At 45.5% G+C, this 20,066-nt stretch overlaps 1 protein-coding gene across 1 annotated transcript in view; it reads right to left on the bottom strand.

The window, feature by feature from the left end:
• Positions 1–20,066, bottom strand: part of C8B (complement C8 beta chain) — a 457,407-nt gene that overhangs the window by 243,886 nt on the left and 193,455 nt on the right. Inside the window, exon 6 of the mRNA XM_069642105.1 lies at positions 6,783–6,980. Coding sequence (XP_069498206.1) covers positions 6,783–6,980 — 198 coding nt within the window. The remainder of the gene's footprint in view (positions 1–6,782; positions 6,981–20,066) is intronic.

Raw genomic sequence — 20,066 nt, 5'->3', positions numbered from 1 at the left:
GGTGTAACATCACTGGAGAAAACATAGAAGGATCTTAGTGTACAGAAAAATGTTGTCACATAAGCAATGGGTCTTTGTGGTGAATGTACATGCAAGGTATAGAATGAGAATTGATTTATGTGGTAAGGCTGCTATTGAGGTCTTGTGCTCTCAATCCATTAATCTTCATTTTGATCATGTTGTAGAGGGTGTTGTCAATGACTTGGATGTTGACATTATGTCCCTGCCACCTCTGGGGTGGAAGCAAGAATGTTCACTCTGCAAGATGATGTATTTAGTGATTGCTGTGTGCAATTGGAGGGAGAACATTTTCTTAATGAGCTTTCCCATTAAGGGTTGCTGTCTAACAATGCATTAGTTGGTTAGGATTTCTGTGTCGAAAGTGAATTATTTCCATAGGTGGAGCAGTTGGATCAGGTTTAGATCATCAGGGAGGATTCCTTGCATGCGACAATCATCGATGCTGTGAAGGTGTTGTGTGAAAGCTTCCCCTCTGCAAAGGGTTTTCATGATTAATGATGGCATACTATCATGTTTGTACGTGGTGGCCTTCAGCCCAGCTTTGTGCATGATATATCTAGATGACGCTGAACTGAGCTTTTGAGATTATTTATAAACCTTCACATCCAAATCCTTCCAACTTCTTATTAAATTTTGCCACCTACTCTTGGTGTGCAGATCGCTGGCCAAACACTTAAGGGTGTAGGAGTTGTGTTAACACAAGAGATTGTCTATTCCAGAGTCTAATACACAAAAGAATGTATACCAATTACTATATTCCTTCATATAACCAATGCTGGGCTCCATGTAGAAGCTGTAAGTAAATGCAGAGTCATAGCAACCCACAACTCCCGCTCCTGAAGAGGCCACTGGGAGGAACGTACCACTGTTCCCTGTAGTCAGGGGCCTCAAGGTGGACTTGCATAGCTTTCTGACATATCTTGATATGGTGGTGTTATGTCACAGAAGCTACCATGAGCTAACTTTGATGTCACGGGTACAGTGGTTTTCTTTTGACTGGACCTGCATTTAGCATACTCTAAAATCAGGCAAATAATATTGGCAGCCATACTTGTCAGATTTCCAATGTGGGCATAGACACATTCCTATTCCCTGCATGGAGCAGGAAAATGCACCACATTTGGCGAATCGGAAACAAAATGGTGGGTATGTGGCAAAACATTTGAAAACATTGTTTATGTGTATTTCCACACATCTGCCCAATTCTAAACCCTTATGAAAATGAGGGTGTTAATGACTAGCTACACTTTTCAAGCTACAACTAATACATGAAAGGCAATGAATCCTTGCACAAATAAAATCAAAGGTGCCCCAGAGGGCACTTTCATATAGGTAAACCCGTATTTCGTGTGGGTTTATGTGTATGAATGAGCACGGTGTCCCTGTTGGGGGGCATTTGGTTATTTACCCTTTCTATTTCTTTCCTTTCACCTCGTTTCATGCTCCCAGCGCGAGGCGTTTGTTTCTGGCAAACATAGTATGATCCACCAGCACGGGGAGCGGGCCGGTCTGTGAGGAGAATCCAACTCAACTGCAGCGCGAGCTCCCCTGCTGGCAAACTAAGTGGAGATCAAAAAGTGGGAGCAAAAAACCCTGAGGGAATCCTCTGACTGGTGAGAGCACCGGGGGAACACGAGAGGGAGAGACGAGGGAACTGGGAAAGCGGTGACACTTTCCCTGAATGAAAAGAACAGGGACGACCCCATCGGCTGTCCCATCTCCGGCCGACAGCTCACTCTCCCCTTCACAGTGTCGAGTTCTTGAGCAGTGCCGGTGCTGGGAACAGAAGTAGGGAGAACGTTTAGCTAATGTTTGTCCCACAAAGCTGGCGAGGCTGTGAGGGACAGGTCCGGCACTCTTATCTCCCTGTGTTGGCATGCGGCTGAGGTAGGAGTGGAAAAAAGTGGATAATGGGTACGTTAGGCAGCGTGCGCAGTTAATGCGCACATGTGTTGTTTTTTTACTTTTCTCTCTCTCTGACCTGACTGCGGTGGGGGCAGTGATTGGCCTAAGAGACATGCTGAGGCCTTGTTCAAAGGGGTTCGCTAGGGATGTGTTACTGAGGTGATTCCCACTCAGTCAGACGTAGGGTGCCACTCCAGAGGCTCCCGTGCGACATGGCGGTTTGTGCTGTTTTTCTTTAATAGTACATTACAGCGTATGGCACCTCCGCTCCATGGGACATGTCCTCATTCCTGCTTAGGGATAGTAAAGTGGTGGAGAGGGGTTGAGTGGTAGAGAAGGAAGGCTAAGTCCATCGTGTTTTGTCTGGTGGCAAGCTTATGCAAAACCCTGCTTGTTCATTGTGTTAGGGCAGGCTTGGTGCCCGTTGATCTGCCCACGTCCACTTCATATACAAGGCAGTGTTTGAAGGATAATGATATGCTCCTTTAAGGACAGATTACACACCCCACCGTTAAAGGGGTAGTTGATCGTATTTCCCTGGTTAGGCTAATGGTGTTTGCGTGTCTGTGACCAAAGTGATGTGAGGCTATGTGGTAGTCTTCAGCTACAAGGAAGTAGGGAGTATGGCAGTGACAATTATTTATTTACCAAATGTGATTTAACTTGCTCACAGGTGAACCATTTTGATGCTATTTAATTATATATTTACTACATGTGATTTACTTTGCTCCCATGTGACCCAATTTGTCTGTTTGTTTGTTTATTTATTTATATGGCGCACCGGACCAGAAGGTATGAGAGCGCAAACATTACAAGTATATTCTCAACTTAGTTACAGTGCTGTACATTATTTACATTATTATACAAGGACACAGTGAGGAATTAATTATATTTAATTATTGATAGATGTCATCACTGGTCCTACCATCTGAACAACCCTGTAACCGACAAAATGTACAACTCTAGCAAGAACAAAACCATAGTCCACTCGACTCCTAAAGTTGACCCTGCCCTCCATGCACATAATGACACCATGGTCGCTAAACTTAAAGGTGTCCCCATCAACGCACGTTCCGTCCCCGCGCATGCCCTACATATTGCAGATTTCATTGTCACAGAAAACCTTGACTTTCTTGCAATCACAGAAACCTGGCTGCATGCGGCCTCCGGCCCCACCCTGACCCTGGCCATTGCCGACAACTATTCGATCATCAGGTGTGACAGAGACACCAGCCAAACTAAGGGCTGGGGACTAGCCTTCATATTTAAGAGCTTGCTTAACCTCAGAGCTGCCAACAGCCTTAAACTGCCCTCAGCGGAACTACTGTCCATTAAACTACCGAACTCACCCAACCACACGGCCACAGTACATCTTATCTAGAGGCCCCCTAGACCTACCTCTTCATTTGTAGAAGACATCTCATATATTCTAGATTCTAGCACTAAGCCCAACTCTCAAATTATTATTTTGGGTGACCTCAATCTAGGTTACCAGGATAAGAATGACTCCAAAGCCACCGACTTAGAAAATGTCCTTGCCGACTTCGGCCTCACCCAACATGTTAGTGAGCACACTCTCGATTGGGTCTCAGACATGAACTGTGCACTCAACGTCACCTCTGTGTCTCCTTGCGCATGGTCTGATCACCACAAAATATCATTCTCCATTAACTCCAGTCAACCCATAGTTAAACCTAACCTTGATCCTCCCACTTACACACTCAACAAAAAGGACATCACGGTTGAGAAACTACTCCCTCTCATCCTCCTTTTACTGTACTTGGCGTCCTCCACTTGCTCGGACCCCACAGCATTAATAGACACCTATAACCGCGCCATGCTAAAAGCACTCAATACCATCGCCCCCATCAAACTGCGCAAACAAAAACCACGGATCCACCTCAATTCATGGTTCACTCTGCACTTACGCGACCTGCGGAAAGAAAAAAGAAAAGCTGAGACTCACTGGAAAAGCTCACCTTCTCTAATCAACAAAAATAACCTTACTTCAGCCTACCTGACCTACAAACAAGATATCCTAGCTGCAAAAAAGGAAGTGTAGAATAAAAGGATCATTCAAGCCCAATCAAACACCAAGGAACTCTTCAAGATCCTCAAGGAACTTGAGTCTCCAGTTGCGCCGCTTGATACGTGCACCCCTGTCACTGAGTGGTGCGCTAATATTCAAAAAGCACTGCTTGACAAAATTGCTGTGCTCCACACCAAAATTAATGCAAAAAAAGCTACCTCTCTGACTCAACTGGCAACCCCATGTGATACAAAATTCCTTCACCTAAACACCCCTATTCAAACTGTTCAGCTTCTCACCCCTTACCATCAAGGAAGTAGAAAATATCATTACGAAGTACAAGCCTTCCAACTGCCAAGGTGACGCTTGCCCAGCACCAGTAATAAAGGAAGCCACACATGATCTTTCCCCATTCATTACCTCTTTCATTAAAGCATCCTTCAAATCGGGAACTGTACCCGACAACCTCAAGGATTCTTGGGTCATACCCTTAATCAAAAAACCTAATCTTGACCCCAGTAATCCTTCTAACTACAGGGCGATCACCACGGTGCCTTACCTTCTCAAAATTGTTGGCACGAACGGCCTGTCTCCAAATCCAGGACTACTTGAAAACAACATTCTACTAGGGTTTAGACAATCCAGGTTCCATCCCAGACACGGCACGGAAACAGCCTTAATAGACTTAAAATCTCAAATCGAGGATCTGAAAGACAAGGGCAAACAGGCGCTCCTGCTCCTCCTTGATCTTTCAGCAGCCTTTGATCTGGTCGATCATCAAATCCTCTGTTACCACCTTAAGATTGCTGCCCACTTCTCAGATGCATCCATATCATGGATCAGCTCCTTCTTAGCAAACAGAACCATGAGGGTCTTCGCTTCTCTAGCTACAGCTGACCCAGCCCACGTCCCGTGCGGAGTCCCACAAGGATCTTGTGTATCTCCCACACTGTATAACGTGTTTACTAAACCACTTTTTGATATACTTGACTATCTGGGTGTCTCCTACACTAATTATGCGGTTGACACCCAGATACTCATCCCTATCACTGCTGACTATGTAACCGACTCCAAAGCTCTCAACACAGTCTACACTGTCATCGAGGCCTGGATGGCTCATCATGGGCTTTGCCTTAATGATGAAAAACCAGAGCCAATCATCCTAGGCTCTCAATCTAAACTCACCAAACTCGACCCCAAATACAATTCCTTTATTATTGATGGGAACGATATCAAAGTCTCTAACGTTACAAAAACTTTGGGACTATAGCTTGACTCCACTTTATCCCTCAATAGACAAACCAATGCAGATGTGTCAGCGTCATCCTATGCCTGTAAACTGATTACAGCATGTCGCCCCTTTCTGACAACGGGCAACTGTCTGATTCTCGCCAGAAACCTCATCAAGTTCAAAATTGACTACTGCAACGCCCTCTTCTTAGGGACTAGTCAAAGAAACCTTGACAAACTCCAGGTCACGCAGAACAACGCCATAAGGGCAGCTCTCAACATTCCCAGGCGCTCTCACATCTCCAACACCAGACGCAATTTGCATTGGCTACCCATCTCTCATCGTATATCTCTCAAAGCACTTGTTCTAACCCACAAGGCCCAGAACAAAGCAGCCCCCCCTGCCTACCTATCCACACGCTTCACACAACACACACCATCCAGACCACTGAGATCTGCCCAGGCACACACTCTGGCTATTCCCAGTTTCAAGTTACGGACAGCCGGGGGTGTGAGCTATATGTGTAAACTGTATATTGTATCTATTTGCTGGAACTGCAATTGTTTCCTCTTCTTGACTTGTTTACTCTATTCAGAACATTTTGTAAATATAGGTAATATGTAAAATGTATATTGTATCTACTTGTTGTAACTTGTAACTGCTTCCTAAACATGCGCCCAGAAGCTCTTGGGCAAGGTGCGCACTGCAAATAAAACAAATACAAATTATGAGAGGGCCTACCCTCTCACAGGGCCGCCTGCACATACAGAGGTCTGCCACAGGCCCTCATATGAGGATCCATCAATCATCCTCCTTTGTTTTCATTCTCACATGTGTGCGGTAAGGTGTAAGTATCCCAGACTCAGGAATCCAACAGGTTGCTGCTCACCCTTTCTGTCAGAAACATAGGGAGAAACACCTTACAATATAGTTCTACCGGTTGCCAAAATAGTGACGTTTAAAAGACTTATCACAGTGAAATTAACTGCACATGCGCAGTTAATTTCACTGTGATAAGTCTTTTAAACGTTTCCACCATCTGAGGAGGTTTTGCGGATTTAGGTAGTGCTGATTAAACACTGGTTTTCATTTGTAAAAACGTAACTATTGATTTATGGTATACTCTATAGTACCAAATAGTGACTAGTATTTTGAGATTTTTGTTTTAATAAGCTTTGATCTGCCAAGCATTATGCCCCTATGGAAATGTATAGTGTAACTATATGATCTCAACATAAACAAAAAAAACACCCCTGAGCGAAATAAAAGCATCAACGTTAGGATAACAAGAAAACAGAAATGCATCTATAATTATCATAAATGAAATAAATAATATTTTAGACCATCAATACGAGCAATGTGTACATAATTGTTGTAGTTTAGACCATCTGTGCCCACCTTAAAGAACCTGGATCCAAGGCCGAGGCCTAATGGCATCAGCGTAACTTTCACTAGACAAGCCAGAAGGAAGCCTTAGCCATGATGGCACAAAAGTGCTTCGTATCCTTTTATTTTCTCTCACAAAACAATTTCAAATAGGTAAACATGATTAATGATTTTCTGCTAAACCCAAGGAACAACAGCAAATGCACTTACCGAGCTTGAGAATCGGCGTGTTCTTTCAATGACCTTCTTGAATTTGCTATCACTATAGCTGAAGCCAATCTCGAAGACGCCGGGGATCTTGAAACCGAAGCTCGCACTGGTTTGCTTCGAATGGGCTTTGAAAGTACTCTCTTCGTAACTTGAGTATGAGACATATTCATCAAATGCAAACTCGTATTTACCTTTGGTCTAATCAAAAGAAACAAAAAAGGGAATGTTCAGAACGTTTTCATAGTCTCTTCAGAGCAGTGCATGAAAAATCAATAACCCGTCCATTATCGAATCAATGCTCTGATTACCTACTAGGAATCTTAATTATACAGGACCCTCCTCCTCCTCATCACAGTCCTAAATGTATGAGGGAATTCATGCCCTGATAAGAACACACACACACACCGCTCTTGTGAATTAGGCTGAATAAGTGTTGCTGTAATGACCAGTACAAGTAAGAAACCGGCCCACTACATCCATGTACCCCTTCCTTGTCTTAGTCCTAACAAAATGGGAGCATGCATTCAATGGGAAGCCTTCAACCGACACCTATTTGAAGATGAGCGCAAACAACAACCATGACCCATGCATTAGTGTTTGTTGCAACACAGATATCAGAAAGCAAATTGCCTGAGAGAACAAGTATCTATTAAGGGTCACCGAAGGATTGGTGCATGAACCAATAGGGATGTTGCACATCTCCAACACTGTCACTGGGATAAAATATAGCTCTGGGGATTTGTGATATGTGGCACCTTAGTCATGTGCAAGAGCCAACACTGTCTTCTGAGTGAAGGTCCTGAATCTGCCTTCTGATAGATGAGCCAGTCTATAGTAGGGGAGTGACTGTGGATCATATATTTTAATGAGAGTGATGATACCCAAAGAGTTTCATGAGTGGGGCCTTTCCTGTCCAGCTTATAGAGGGTCTAGAAGTGATTTGTTTTTGAGTTGCTTCCTGGTTTTAAATGCCATTATAAGCCCACCAATGAAAGTAAATCTTGCTTCATTGTGGTTTTGACTTAAACGGCTAGCTTTGGCTGATGTGTGTAAGTGGTATTTTTCTGCATTGACATCCCGATGGTGGAGAAACCTCATTAAAGACTGACAGTGGTATGGATATACTACAATGATTTTGTGGGTGCCGGAGAATTGTGGTTGTCGCTAGTGTCACACTGTAGATATGAGCTGTAGAGACCAGGACTAGGAGAAGAGCTCCCAAAGGGCAACCAACTCAAAATCTGTTTGCGTATAATGCCTTGGCAGTTTGATGATCACAAGTAACCAAGTATGCGAAACAGCGATTACAGAGGCACATGAAACAACACTCCAAGAAACCACGATGGAACTCATAACCATCTATTTGAGGCTCTCTAGTTAGATTGAGTGCACCACCACAAGGCGGATGATATGCAGATGCAGGTGGGCAATCTCTCTGACTCGGCCAGAGAAGCCAAGAAAATACAGAATGGTGACGGGGGAGTGAAAGGTCCAAAATGTATTCAAATGCAAAAATACTAAAGCAAGATGCTGCTTATAAATTCAGAGGTTACCGAAGTTTGCTCGAGGTGGTATAACATCTCTATTAGAGGAAGGAGAGAGGGTCAGAGACTGGAAAAACGTTGACATTTCTGGAATAGATTCTACCTCAATGTCTTCCTCAAGCCAAGCACTCAAAATGTACATAGCACTTTTATCCAAATCGCTGAACAATCGAGGAAATGATGGTACAAACAAGGCAAATGCTTAGATCAGGATCACAAACCAATGTCACAATAATGTGACAGCAAGCACTGCAGGCAGATTGAAGAAGGTATGGTTTTAGACATAATTTAAATTGGGATAGAGTAGAAGAGAATCAAATTAAAATAGGAAGAGAATTGTAGAGAGTGGGAGCAAGCAGTTGAAACAAGCGGAACTGAGAGGAAGTGCAAGGGGGCTGAAGAATAGATAGATGAAACTGGGAGGCATAGTGTAGATCTCCAAAGTAGTGGTGTAAAGACACCAAGGAACATAAATGGGAGGGGGCCGGGAGCTAAAACATGAATGCATTTAAAAACAAGACACAAAAAATGAAACTCCCAATATTGTTTAATTGGGTGCTAATATAGACAAGAACAAACTAAGTTCCCTGTTGGGGAACTCCCATCCCCTGCACACTATTTGTCATCTTTTGGAAACATTTAATCAAAGATATATTCGGGATTTGGCAAGGCACGTGTAAGAGGATTCAATTCAGCACTACAGCCAAGTCAACGCCTAGTCTAGAATACTGAATGAAAACCCTTATTGATATATCTTTATGTCCAGTTCATGCGTTCTGGATGACTACCCCTATATAACACCCCTCTCTCAGAATCCCCCTGACCCCACTGAGCCAAGAAGTAGTTCTGTTTTGCAAGTTAAAAGGTTTATTTGATAATTTAAACAATAGAGATATATATCACACTTTAGAATAAATTAATAATTGAATATCATACTTAATCTGATCAGTAATCAATAATGGATAGTCTGGCACTAGCACACTTCTTTATAATCAATGATGAGTTGACATGAAATGGAGAAGGTAGCAACAATACTTTTATGGTTTCAAATGGATGCAATGTGGAATGAAATTGCAATACAGAAAATACTCAATATGATTTCAACAAAACAATGTAATCACTTTTCTCTGGCAATCCCCTCCCCCCTTTATGCGATGCAAGGAAATGGAAGGAAAGCACACAGTTCTCAGAAATGCAATCAAATGTAATTCAGTTCACCCCAGCAAGTTTACACTACAAAAGTTGGAAACACAGGCCCAAAATGCTTTTACATGTGCTGGCAATGATGTGAAAAATATGCTAAAATGCTTTTAATTCCCTCTAGAGGTTCAGGGTGAGTGAAATATACTTGGGATGAGTTCAGGCTCACTTTATCAAGGATCTAGGATTAACTAGCAGGTTAAACGAATTTTTGGCAAATGGAAGGCAAGCAGCAGCAGATTTTTACACGTGGAGAAATTGGCAAATCGCGGTAAATTCGCGAGTGCGTTTTTCACGATTGCGGCAAAAATATAGGGGGTAGGAATGCGCTTCTAGGTACGTAGGAAAGCCACGATTCTCAGCTTTCAGAGGAAAGTTACTGCAAGTCTCTAGCAGAAACGGTCACGGAGATATGAGCGATTAAATAAAGGTCGTTTTTCAGATTTGAAATTTTAAAATTTCAAAAAGACAAGTGCAGCTTGCAAATAGAAAATGACAAATGACAGCTTTACAAATGACAGGTGACAGTTAGGAGGCAGTTCTACTTAGATTAAAATAGAATTGAATTATATTATGTTAACTAAGAGATTGGTTCTGCACAGTTTTCTAGGTACTCACACTATATTCTTGAGTTAACTGGGCCTCGCCACGGATCTGGTCAGGTTTTAGACTGGACTCTGGTCTCTGCACTTCACAGTGATCTGGGTCAGCTCTCTCTGGTTCTGCTAACAGGTCAGCTCTACTCTGCTGGTCTGGTCTGGCCTGATGGATTTGAAGTCTGGATCTTTCTGCACAGCATTCTCTAGAGATTGATGGAGGTAAAGTATGGATTTTCCAGCAGAGCGTCCTGCAGCAAATGGATTTGAAGGTCTCTATCTGTCCTGTCTCTCTGCTTTTATGTGTTTTGAAAATGGGTGTGTGTGAGCAGCATCACTAGCCAGCCCCTCTCCACTTATCATTGGCCAAGCTTTCATTTCTCCCCTGATTGGGGGAGCTAAGTTGTGTCAGAGTGATGTCATTTTACAGCCTGCAGAAAGTCCACTCCTCCTGTCAACTTGCACACAAATCTAGATTTGAACCAAATACATATTTGCAGAGGTACATATTGGTTTGAAATTACATGCACCCATCACATATCACACGAGTTATCCCCTGTTCCAACTCTGCTCTTCCTGGGAGCTTGCATTCAGAAATGGCAATATTTTGCACTTTTTAACTGGTTTGCAATACCGGACATTACCCCAAATTTACACACATGTGCGCAAGGAGTATGGACATTAGTTGATGAAGTGTCAGATTTTTCACAGGCACACATTTTGAGTAATATCCTCTTTTCCGCTAAAACTCCCCTGAACATACCACCGGTTCTAAAAACCTCTTAAAATGTGGGCAGAAAAATCACAAGAATTATGGTATCATTTATAAAATTTTCACATGTCTGCTCTATGAGTTATTCATCTTTTTAGAGTTATGTTCTGGCCCCAAAGGGGTGTGGTTTTCTCCCAGCCCAAGGTTGAATTTCTGGTTTTTCCAGTTCTGCCAAGCCAGCTTGCTCTCACAGGCAGTGCCCCTCCTTTGTCCTTCCAGGAGGAAGCTACATTTACGACATCTGCAATAAACCATCTGCCTGGGTCAGGACAGGGCTTTGTTCAGAGCTCCTGTATTCTGTGGGGGCTCACCTTAATTCAATTATCAGAGAGATGGCATATCCTTAGTGTGGCCAGCAAAAGGCAGATAGGCCTGGGAACACAGCTGTGACTCAAGTTTCACTCCTGATGGGGGGTAGTTGCCAGGCAAAATTGGAATCTCTTTAAGCCAGTTTTTAGCTACATGTCATTTCTGTTCCCCAGTTTAAGTCAAGACATTTTTTTACATATGCAGCTAGGATGCTGATTCTAAGTTTAAAACTATGACATTTAAACAATTGAAACCTATGTGACACACAAAAGTAGGTCACTCAGTCAATTTAAACATTTCGATTTTTAGTGTCTTTCAGTCCAAATTTACTTAAACTGCTGAAATCCACAGCTCAGCCAGTCTTGTTATAAACCTTCAAGTCACCTCAGAATATAACTTTACATTGGATCCACCTCTCAGTAAGTCTTTCTTTGGCTTGCTTTGGGTTCATTTATTCAGTTTTCTACAAAAAAGTAAAATCTGGTGTTGTTTTAAAACGCCGGCTTTTTGATAGTGGTGAGTACTGGTACTGCACCCCTTTTTGGGATTTAAGAAAAAAAATGAATTCCCAACAGTTATGGGTTTGCTTTTGGCAATCAGCATTGCCATTCCCAATGGTTTCAGACTACTGTGTGGGTAGTCCAATGGTGGTTTTAGGCAGTGTCCTTCTGTGCCCATAACATCGGCAAAAATGAGTGGCAGCCTATTCTTCATGCATTTCCCTGTGCATTTTCTGGGAAGCTCTGGCCATCATGATGTTTTTCATGTCAATACTGCACAGTTTTGAGGTAGGGCTCGGATGCACGGGTAAATACATCCCACAAGCCCCCCTCTTGCGATGGCAATTCTATTTCACGAATGGGACTCGCAAGACCTGGGATGTTTCCTCATCTTCTTCCAATAGATGGCACAGTTCAGCATCTTTTCCTCCATCCGGTACTGATCGATCGGTTCTCCTCGCCGGTCCTGATGGGGATATTGTGCGGTACCCCGGGCCCATTGCGTCTCTGCTCCCGGTCTCCGGATCGTCCTCCTTTGCCCGTTTCCAGGTTTTCTTTCTCCTAGGATGACAAAGGAAGAGCGGCAATACCTATTCATAGACGTGTTTCCACCACTGTTGAGATAGTGGGGCAGCATATGCATTTCATCATAATGAAACATTACATTCTTATTTTGAAAAAAAAAACAGTATAACTAAGAGACAGTTTCATGCAAATCACAATATTTTAGAGACTAGATGTGGAATGTTTTATAGTTGGAACTGAATTAGTCTGAGACATTACCCGCTAGGATTCCAGAGGATTCCTCCAGTTGTTGCAGAGCGTGCCTGGGATGGCAACATTTCAACTGGTTTATGTGGACCCACTTGTCTTCCCCTGCTGCCAAAGGACCTTTGGGGATGTGGATTTTGTAGGCCACAGGGGAGATCTTGTCGATGATCCCAAAGGGTCCCTTCCACGTAGGCAAAAATTTCCGCTGTTTTGCCTGGTTTCTTTGGAAGTTGTATAGATAGACCCGGTCTCCCACCTGATATTCCTTCCTGGAAGTCTTCAGGTCATAGTGGGTCTTCATGCTATCAGCTGATCTTTCTAGATTCCGCTGAGCATAAGCAAAAGCATGTTGAAGGTGTTTCCTTAAATTCTCCACATACTCATGAGTTGTGGAGGCATTTATTAGTGTCTGCTCTTGGGTCCTATAGAGCAAATGCTGAGGAAGCACCATCTTGCGCCCAGTCATCAACTCAAATGGTGACATTTTGGTTGCAGATGAAGGGGTAGATCTGATGGCCATTAGGACCAGAGGTAATCGGATATCCCAACTTGGCCCAGAATCTGCCACAAACTTCTTTAGTATGCTCACAATTGTCCGGTTATATCTCTCTACTGCCCCAGAAGAAGCTGCTCTATAAGCAATATGCAGCTTTCTCTTGAACCCCAGTATCTCCCACATCTTTGTCATTACTTCACTGGTGAAGTGGCTACCTCTGTCTGACTCAATCCTTTGAGGTAGACCAAAACGGGAAAAGATGTGGTTAATCATCAAGGCAGCTGCGGTTTCTGCCTTGCAATTTGGGGCTGGGAGACATTCCACCCACTTGGTAAACAAGCATGTCACAGTCAACATGTACTTATTCCCCCTAGCAGAGCGAATCACGGGGCCTACAAAGTCGATTTGTAAATCTGACCATGGCAGTGTCATCCCTCGCTTTTGGAGAGGCGCACGGTGTGTGAGGGATGATGGCTGAAATTGTGCACACACAAGACACCCCTTCAAGTATTGGTCGAGGTCCTGCCCCATGTGTTGCCAGTATGCAACCTCTCTTAAGATTTCCAATGTTGTGTGAAACCCCCTATGACCGACGGTGGCCGCATCATAGGCGTGACTTAACATCAGGCTTCGGAATGAGGTAGGAACCACCCACTGGTCATGGCCAGCTTTGGATTTCCTTACCAACAAACCGTCTTGGATTCGGAAGATTTTTGGACATTTCATCAACAATCTTAGGTCCTCTTTCCCAATGTAATCGGTATCCGTCAGGGGAAAGTTCTCAGGGTCCTCAAGGTGCTGGTAAAACTTACCAATTATTGGATCCGCCTTCTGAGCGGTAATCAAATCAGCATCAGGGGTCTCCTTGCTCCATTGGGCAATTGAAAGGTCGTTGTGAGCATTTGTCTGGGACCTAGTGATAGCAGTGACCTGGATTTCCCCCAACAGGGACTCAATCTCAATTAGATCCCCTTGGATGGCCCCGGTTTTGGCCAGCTGATCAGCTAAGTCATTTCCAGTTTTGTCTGGTCCCTCTACTTTGGAATGACCCTTGATCTTTTTCCAATAGATGGTCATCTCATTCGAGGTGACCAGATCGTCAATGTTTTGGATCAACTTCCCATGTTTCAAGGGTTTGTTGTTAGCACATAACATGCCTCTGGTTTTCCAATTAACCAGGTGCTCCACGAACCCGTTCCGTACATAATCCGAATCTGTGATTATGACCAGTTCGCGGAGTTGATGCTGGACAGCAGTGAGGATGGCCTGATGCACAGCCATCAATTCTGCCACCTGACTACTTCGGGGACCAATTTTGTATCCAGCGGAGGGTTCTGGGGACTCATTCACCCATGCATTCCCTACGCCAGCCACCAGTTCTTTCTCCCCGTTGTTGTCAACATGGTAAGAGCATCTATCCACACAGACAGTGGGCATTCCCTCACACATGTCCTCTTCAAAGACTTTGTGGGGGGAGTTAAGGTATGCCTCCATGTTGTCCTTGATTTTTAGACTTTCGTCCTTGAGACAGTTTTCTCTGGCACAATCATGCAAGTCAGCCAGACCTTGCGCGAGGGGACTCTTCTTGTTTTGGCCATATCTGACCTCCACAGGAAAGCCTTGCATTGACAGAATCCAGGAAGTAATTCGGGAATTACTCACATTTCCGGCCCGGATTCTGTCACTTTGGAGATATTGCAGAGGCTGGTGTTGAGTCTCCACTATGATGTGTTCCCCATGGATAAACGGGCGGTAATTCTTCAATGCCCACACCGTTGCCAGGAGTGCCTTCTCACAATCGTTGAATTTTTCCTCCACAGAGGATAAAGTTTTGCTCGCATAGGAGATTACTTTATTGACCTTGTCATGCTTTTGGTATAATACTGCCGTCAAGCACGTATTAGAGAACCCCGTCTCCAGGAAGAACTCCTTGTTTCTGACAGGGTAAGCTAGGCAAGGCGCTTGTGAGAGGCTTCTCTTGAGTTGTCTTACTGCCTCGGCTTGTTCTGGACCCCATTCCCACTTGACCCCCCCCTTCAGGAGATGAATCAGGGGTCTGGTGATCTCTGCGTAGCCCTCAATGAACTTTCTGCTGTAATTAGTCAGTCCAAGGAGGCTCCTTAGTTCCCGCAGAGTTGTGGGGTCTTTCAGTTTCTGAAGTGCTTCCACTTTCTTTTCCTGGGGACAGAGACCCTGCGGAGTAATCTCATGCCCCAAGAAATTAACACGGGTTCTACACCACTGTGCTTTCTGAAAGGAAAGTTTTGCTCCGGCGGCCCTCAACTGCGTCAGAACATAACGGATCTCCGCTATGTGTTCCTCCACAGATGAACTTTTGATGAGGACATCATCTACATAAACCAGGTTACCCCTCGCACCCAGGTCGGGCATGGCCTTATGTAGGAAAATGTTGAATTCATTGCCGGAGTTGAGGTATCCGAAGGGAGTCCGGGTCCATGTGTACTGCTGGCCCCCAAAGGTAAAAGCCAGTTTGTATTGGTCCTCCCTACTCACAGGCACAGTCCAGTATCCATTGGTCAGGTCTATTGCAGTGAATACCTGTGACCCCTGGATCTGGGCCAGCCCTTGGTCAATGTAGGGCAGAGGCCATCGGGAAGTATGGACCCATTTGTTGAGCTCCCTAAGGTCGGCGCAGAGTCTCCACTGGCCGTTTGGCTTCAATATTCCCAGCACCGGATTATTGAAGGTGCTGTGGACTGGACGGATTATTCCCCGGGACTCAAGGTTCTTAATTATTTCAGTAAGGGACTCCATTGATGCGAGAGGCAAGCGATATTGCTTCACAAACACAGGAGTCATGCCAGGGTCTGTGGGGATTGTTGTTGTGTGGATGTCAGTGCGACCACAGTCATATGAGTCTACCGCAAAGAGATCTTGGAAATCCAAGAAAACTTGTTTCAACTTTTGCTTTGGTTCCAGAGTCACACAGGCATCAGCTAGGTTGACTCTCTCTTCCACCATCTGCCTGAAGCCTGGAAAGACTTCTGGTTTGGCTATCTCCGCGGCCTCCTCCAGCTGGGTGGAGAAGTCCCTGGTCAGAGTGCTGATTTGGACCGGAGGCTTCAGGTGGGAAAGGCAGCCCTCATGGACCTGAAAAATCACCTCATCCCTCCTGAAGTCACAAGTCACATCTTCCTTACCATAAGGGCAAGAAGTGTACACCAGGAAGTTCCCCCCATGCCGGGTAAAAATCCTGTCTGGTGTTGTATTGTCATCACTGTCACTGTCAAAACAGTCCTTGGGGATTGGTCCTAGCAGTTCATTTCCAAGATCGATGGAGAAATGTCGGTCATCAACCGCCATTCCAATAATGGTGCCTGCGGCTAGAGTAATACTCTTTAAGTCTCTGTTATCCACCTCTATTAGAATGGTGTCATGTTCTATATTGACTAATGGAGTTGGGTTTACCCCTAACCCTTGCAGTTGGAGAGAAGCATTTAGATGTATATAAGCATCAGGGTTTTGCAAATGTTGTCCTCTTTTAACTTTCACTTCCAGGGAGAATTGTCGGGTCCTTTCTGGGATGGTGACTTCCTCTTTGATCTGAATCTCAACTGCATAAGGTAGCAATTGAGCTGACCTAAATGCTTTTTCTGGATCATCAAAGCCCATGGGATTATCCGCTAATCGGGACCAAGCTTTGAAGTTTATTAGGTCCAAACTAATGGCAAAGCGATTGAGAATGTCACTGCCTAAGTAAAAGGCGGCAGGGACGTCTCGCACGACCCAACAATTGTGGACTATGCTCTTGTTGCCAATGGAGATTTTGAGCATACACCTGCTTGGCAGGAGATGTTTGGAATTAGGTGCTTCCAGGTCCATTTCCCATTTGTCTATCAGTTTGAATGTGGGAATGGCTGGATCTTTTGGGAGTTGGCGGAACATGGCTTCGCTGATGAAGCTCTTACCGTTGTTCACACACACTCGAGCGAGAACAAAGTCCTTCCCATCATTTAATTGGACAGGGATGAACAACTGCTCTCCAATTTGCTGAATATCAGCCAGGCTCTGAGCTGATTTCACATCTTTCTGGACTATAGGAGTGGGAGTTTCTGATTGTGGATTAGTATAGAATCTCAGAGTGTTTCCTTCCAGCGTGGAGTACCACTTTAGACTGGAAGGAAGGTTGATTTTCAGAAATAGAGAGGACCCCCCATCACCAGTCTGTTGTCCTACTGCTATTACTGTGACGTCTGGAATTTGGCTATTCTGGAAGTGAAATTCTACTTGGTCAGATTTTTGTTCAACCATGTGGCAGGTGCCGTTTAAACTAACATGGTTGACACTCTGTTTTAATTTTATTGGTCGGCTAGTCTGGGTCCAGAGGACCTTGTTTACGCAATCTATTAGGGGTGACAACCTTCTCAGGAGGTCATTCCCTAGTAAACAAGGGGTGCCCTCTGGGGTCACAACTATGACCGGGTGTTTCAACTTGTGTCGCCCAATTTTAATGTCCAAGTCTGCCGTCCCCTCGACGGGAATTTCCTTCCCATCAAAGTTCTGGAGTTGTCCAGGAAGTGAGGTGAGAGGAATTTGGTAATTCTCTCCCCTTCCTGCATTCAGTTCATCAAAGGCCCTTCTGGACAGAAGGGTAGCTTGAGATCCCGTGTCCACCAGCGCTGAAATTATACCCTGCCCCTGTACTTGTACCGGGGCATAGTATCTTCCCTCCTTCTCCTCAAGGGGGCACAGATAATGCACATTTTTGGACAACTGGTGGGCTAACTTTCTGGTTTTGGACATCGCTAGAGAAGAAATTTGGGCAGAATTCTGTGGAGAGCCTTGGGAATCTGAAAGAAAAAGTTGGCAACTGGAGATCAGAGCCATTGTCGGTTCCCCTGGCTCCGGTTCCGGGCCGACCCCCCCTTTTTGGAGGCAGTCACCAGGATGGGTTTGAACCAGGGGATTTTCTTGCTGTTGGTTCTGGGATGAGATGGTGGGCGGCGGTAGCTCAGTCTCCACATCTCCCCAGTCTGGATTTGCATCCCTTGGGACCCATTTTTCTTTGGGAGGAGTTCCCCCCTCTCTGAAGGAGAAGATCATTTTCCCAGGATCCTCTGAGGCTCCCTCTCCCTCAAATTGGAAGATCTGTACCTCCTCCTCAAACTGAGTCTGTTTGGGTATTTTGTTTCTCCTTCCCCCCCTCTGCTCCTTAGGAGGCAGGCTTTCAGGGGCAAGAGATTTTGTTTCCGGTTCCTGGGTTTCCAGGGGCTGTTTACAAGTGAGGAAGGAAGCTTCCTCCAAGGCTTTAAACCCCCCTTCCCTTTGTGCCTCCTCCCTGGGAACCGGTGAGTTATCGGGGTGCTGCCCCCGTCATTTTTCTGGAGCACCAGGTCCAGGGTTGGGTGCGTTCTGCACCGGCACGCCGATCTGAGGGTTCTGCTGAGCCCTCAGTATGTGACCCAGATCCCGCGCCATGTTTTGAACCTGGCGCTCTAACTGGGAAACCCGCTCAGGCTGATACAGGGCCCTGTTTTCTCCCCTGGGCTGATCCCGGGAAGGGTAGCTGTCCCTCCTCTGGTAATACCCCGGGTTGGGAAGATTTGGGTACCCCTCCACCCTTGGCCTCCCCTCTCCCGGATTAGGTTGTCTGGGCTCAGGGAATTGGGGAAAGAAGGGTGGAGGATTTTGGGGCTGGAAATTGGGTGGATACCTGGGGAAAAAGTTCTGCCCAGGATTCGGAGAATTTCTGCCCTCCGGTGGGAAGTTAGGAGGAAAGTTCCCTGGGTTAGGTTCTTGGCTGGATCTCCCCCCTTGGGCTGGAGGAGTCCACACATAACCCAGGATGGGTCTGTTTCCCTTGTAACGGGGGCTTACATAATCAGGAGAGCGAGGGACCCCATTTGTGGGGCTGCCTCCTTGGCTCCCTGTCTGTGACTGACCCGAGGACCTCCTGGGCCTAGCATTATTAGGTGCAGGTAGGTTTTTAGGCCCCCCCATCTCCAAATCCAAAACGGGGGTGACCTTTACCTCTGCCACCTTGGCAGCAGCAGGGGTGCTGTTGGCTTTGGGGTTTTTCTGGGCATTACTTTTGCTATCTACCGGTTTCTGCACCTCATAGATCCGGGTAGCCTGTTCAATGACCCAGTCTAAAGATCTTTTCTCGTGAAAATCCCTCATGAGCTGGGTCATTATGTATTTGGGCAAGGCATGAAAAAATGTATTAATGAATTCTGTACTGTCTGTGCGCACCCTTCTGGTGGTCTGCGCAAAAGCACGTTTCAGTTCTTGCACAAATTCTTGTGGGGCCTGATCCTCCCCACATTGCAAATTGTAGGCTGCCTTGCGAGCCTCTTGAGGATTTCTATGAATGGAAAAATGTTTCAAGATGGCCGCCTTATAGGTGGACCATCTTAAATGATTTTGGTCCTCCAGCCCCGCAAAGAAACTGGAGTATTCCGGGGAGAAGGTCCACTTTACATATTGAATACAGCTTTGGCTGTCCTTCAAATGGAAAGTCTCCATCATTTGCTCAAACAACTCTAAGTGCTCCCAAACAGAATACTTAGTGTTCTTATGGTAAGGCGTGATGACGCTCCTGATCGCCTTAATCTGCTTTAAGGGGTCCTTAAGCAAGGCCCTTTTTGCCTTATTGGCCTTTTTGGTTCGGGTAACCCTTGTCCATTCATCCTCTGACTCAGAGGCACTGCTCCCAGAGTTTCCTGTCTGTTCTTCCAGGTTTTCCCGGATTCTGCGAGCCTCGGAATGGCTGGCAGAATGTGGGGACCTGGTCTCCTGTTTCCTGTGGTGCTCAGAGGAGTCCTCAGATCCCTCCTTGCTGCCAGGATTTGCTGGGTACCCCCCCCACTGACCTAACTGGGCAGAGGTTTTCAGGATGCCCTTAAGGGGCCTACTTTCCTGGGGTTCCCCATTAAATTGCACTGTGCTGGGGTGCCCATACCCGGATGCCCGCCCCTCCATTCCTGGGTGGTACTGGCCTATGAGCCCCATGCTTCTGGCTGGATAGTAATCTGCCATCCCTGTGGCCCTGTGCTCATGTGCGCCAGGGGACATGGGGGTGGTAGAGTCCAGGGACTGGGAGAGATGAAGGCCCCTGGTGTTAGGGCTCCTGAGG

This window comes from Ambystoma mexicanum, chromosome 1q (assembly GCF_040938575.1).
Source record: "Ambystoma mexicanum isolate Mex_15411 chromosome 1q, UKY_AmexF1_1, whole genome shotgun sequence".
NCBI classification, from domain to species: domain Eukaryota; kingdom Metazoa; phylum Chordata; class Amphibia; order Caudata; family Ambystomatidae; genus Ambystoma; species Ambystoma mexicanum.
Note: the sequence above shows the minus strand (reverse complement) of the source record. Positions and strands in the feature narration are given on the sequence as shown.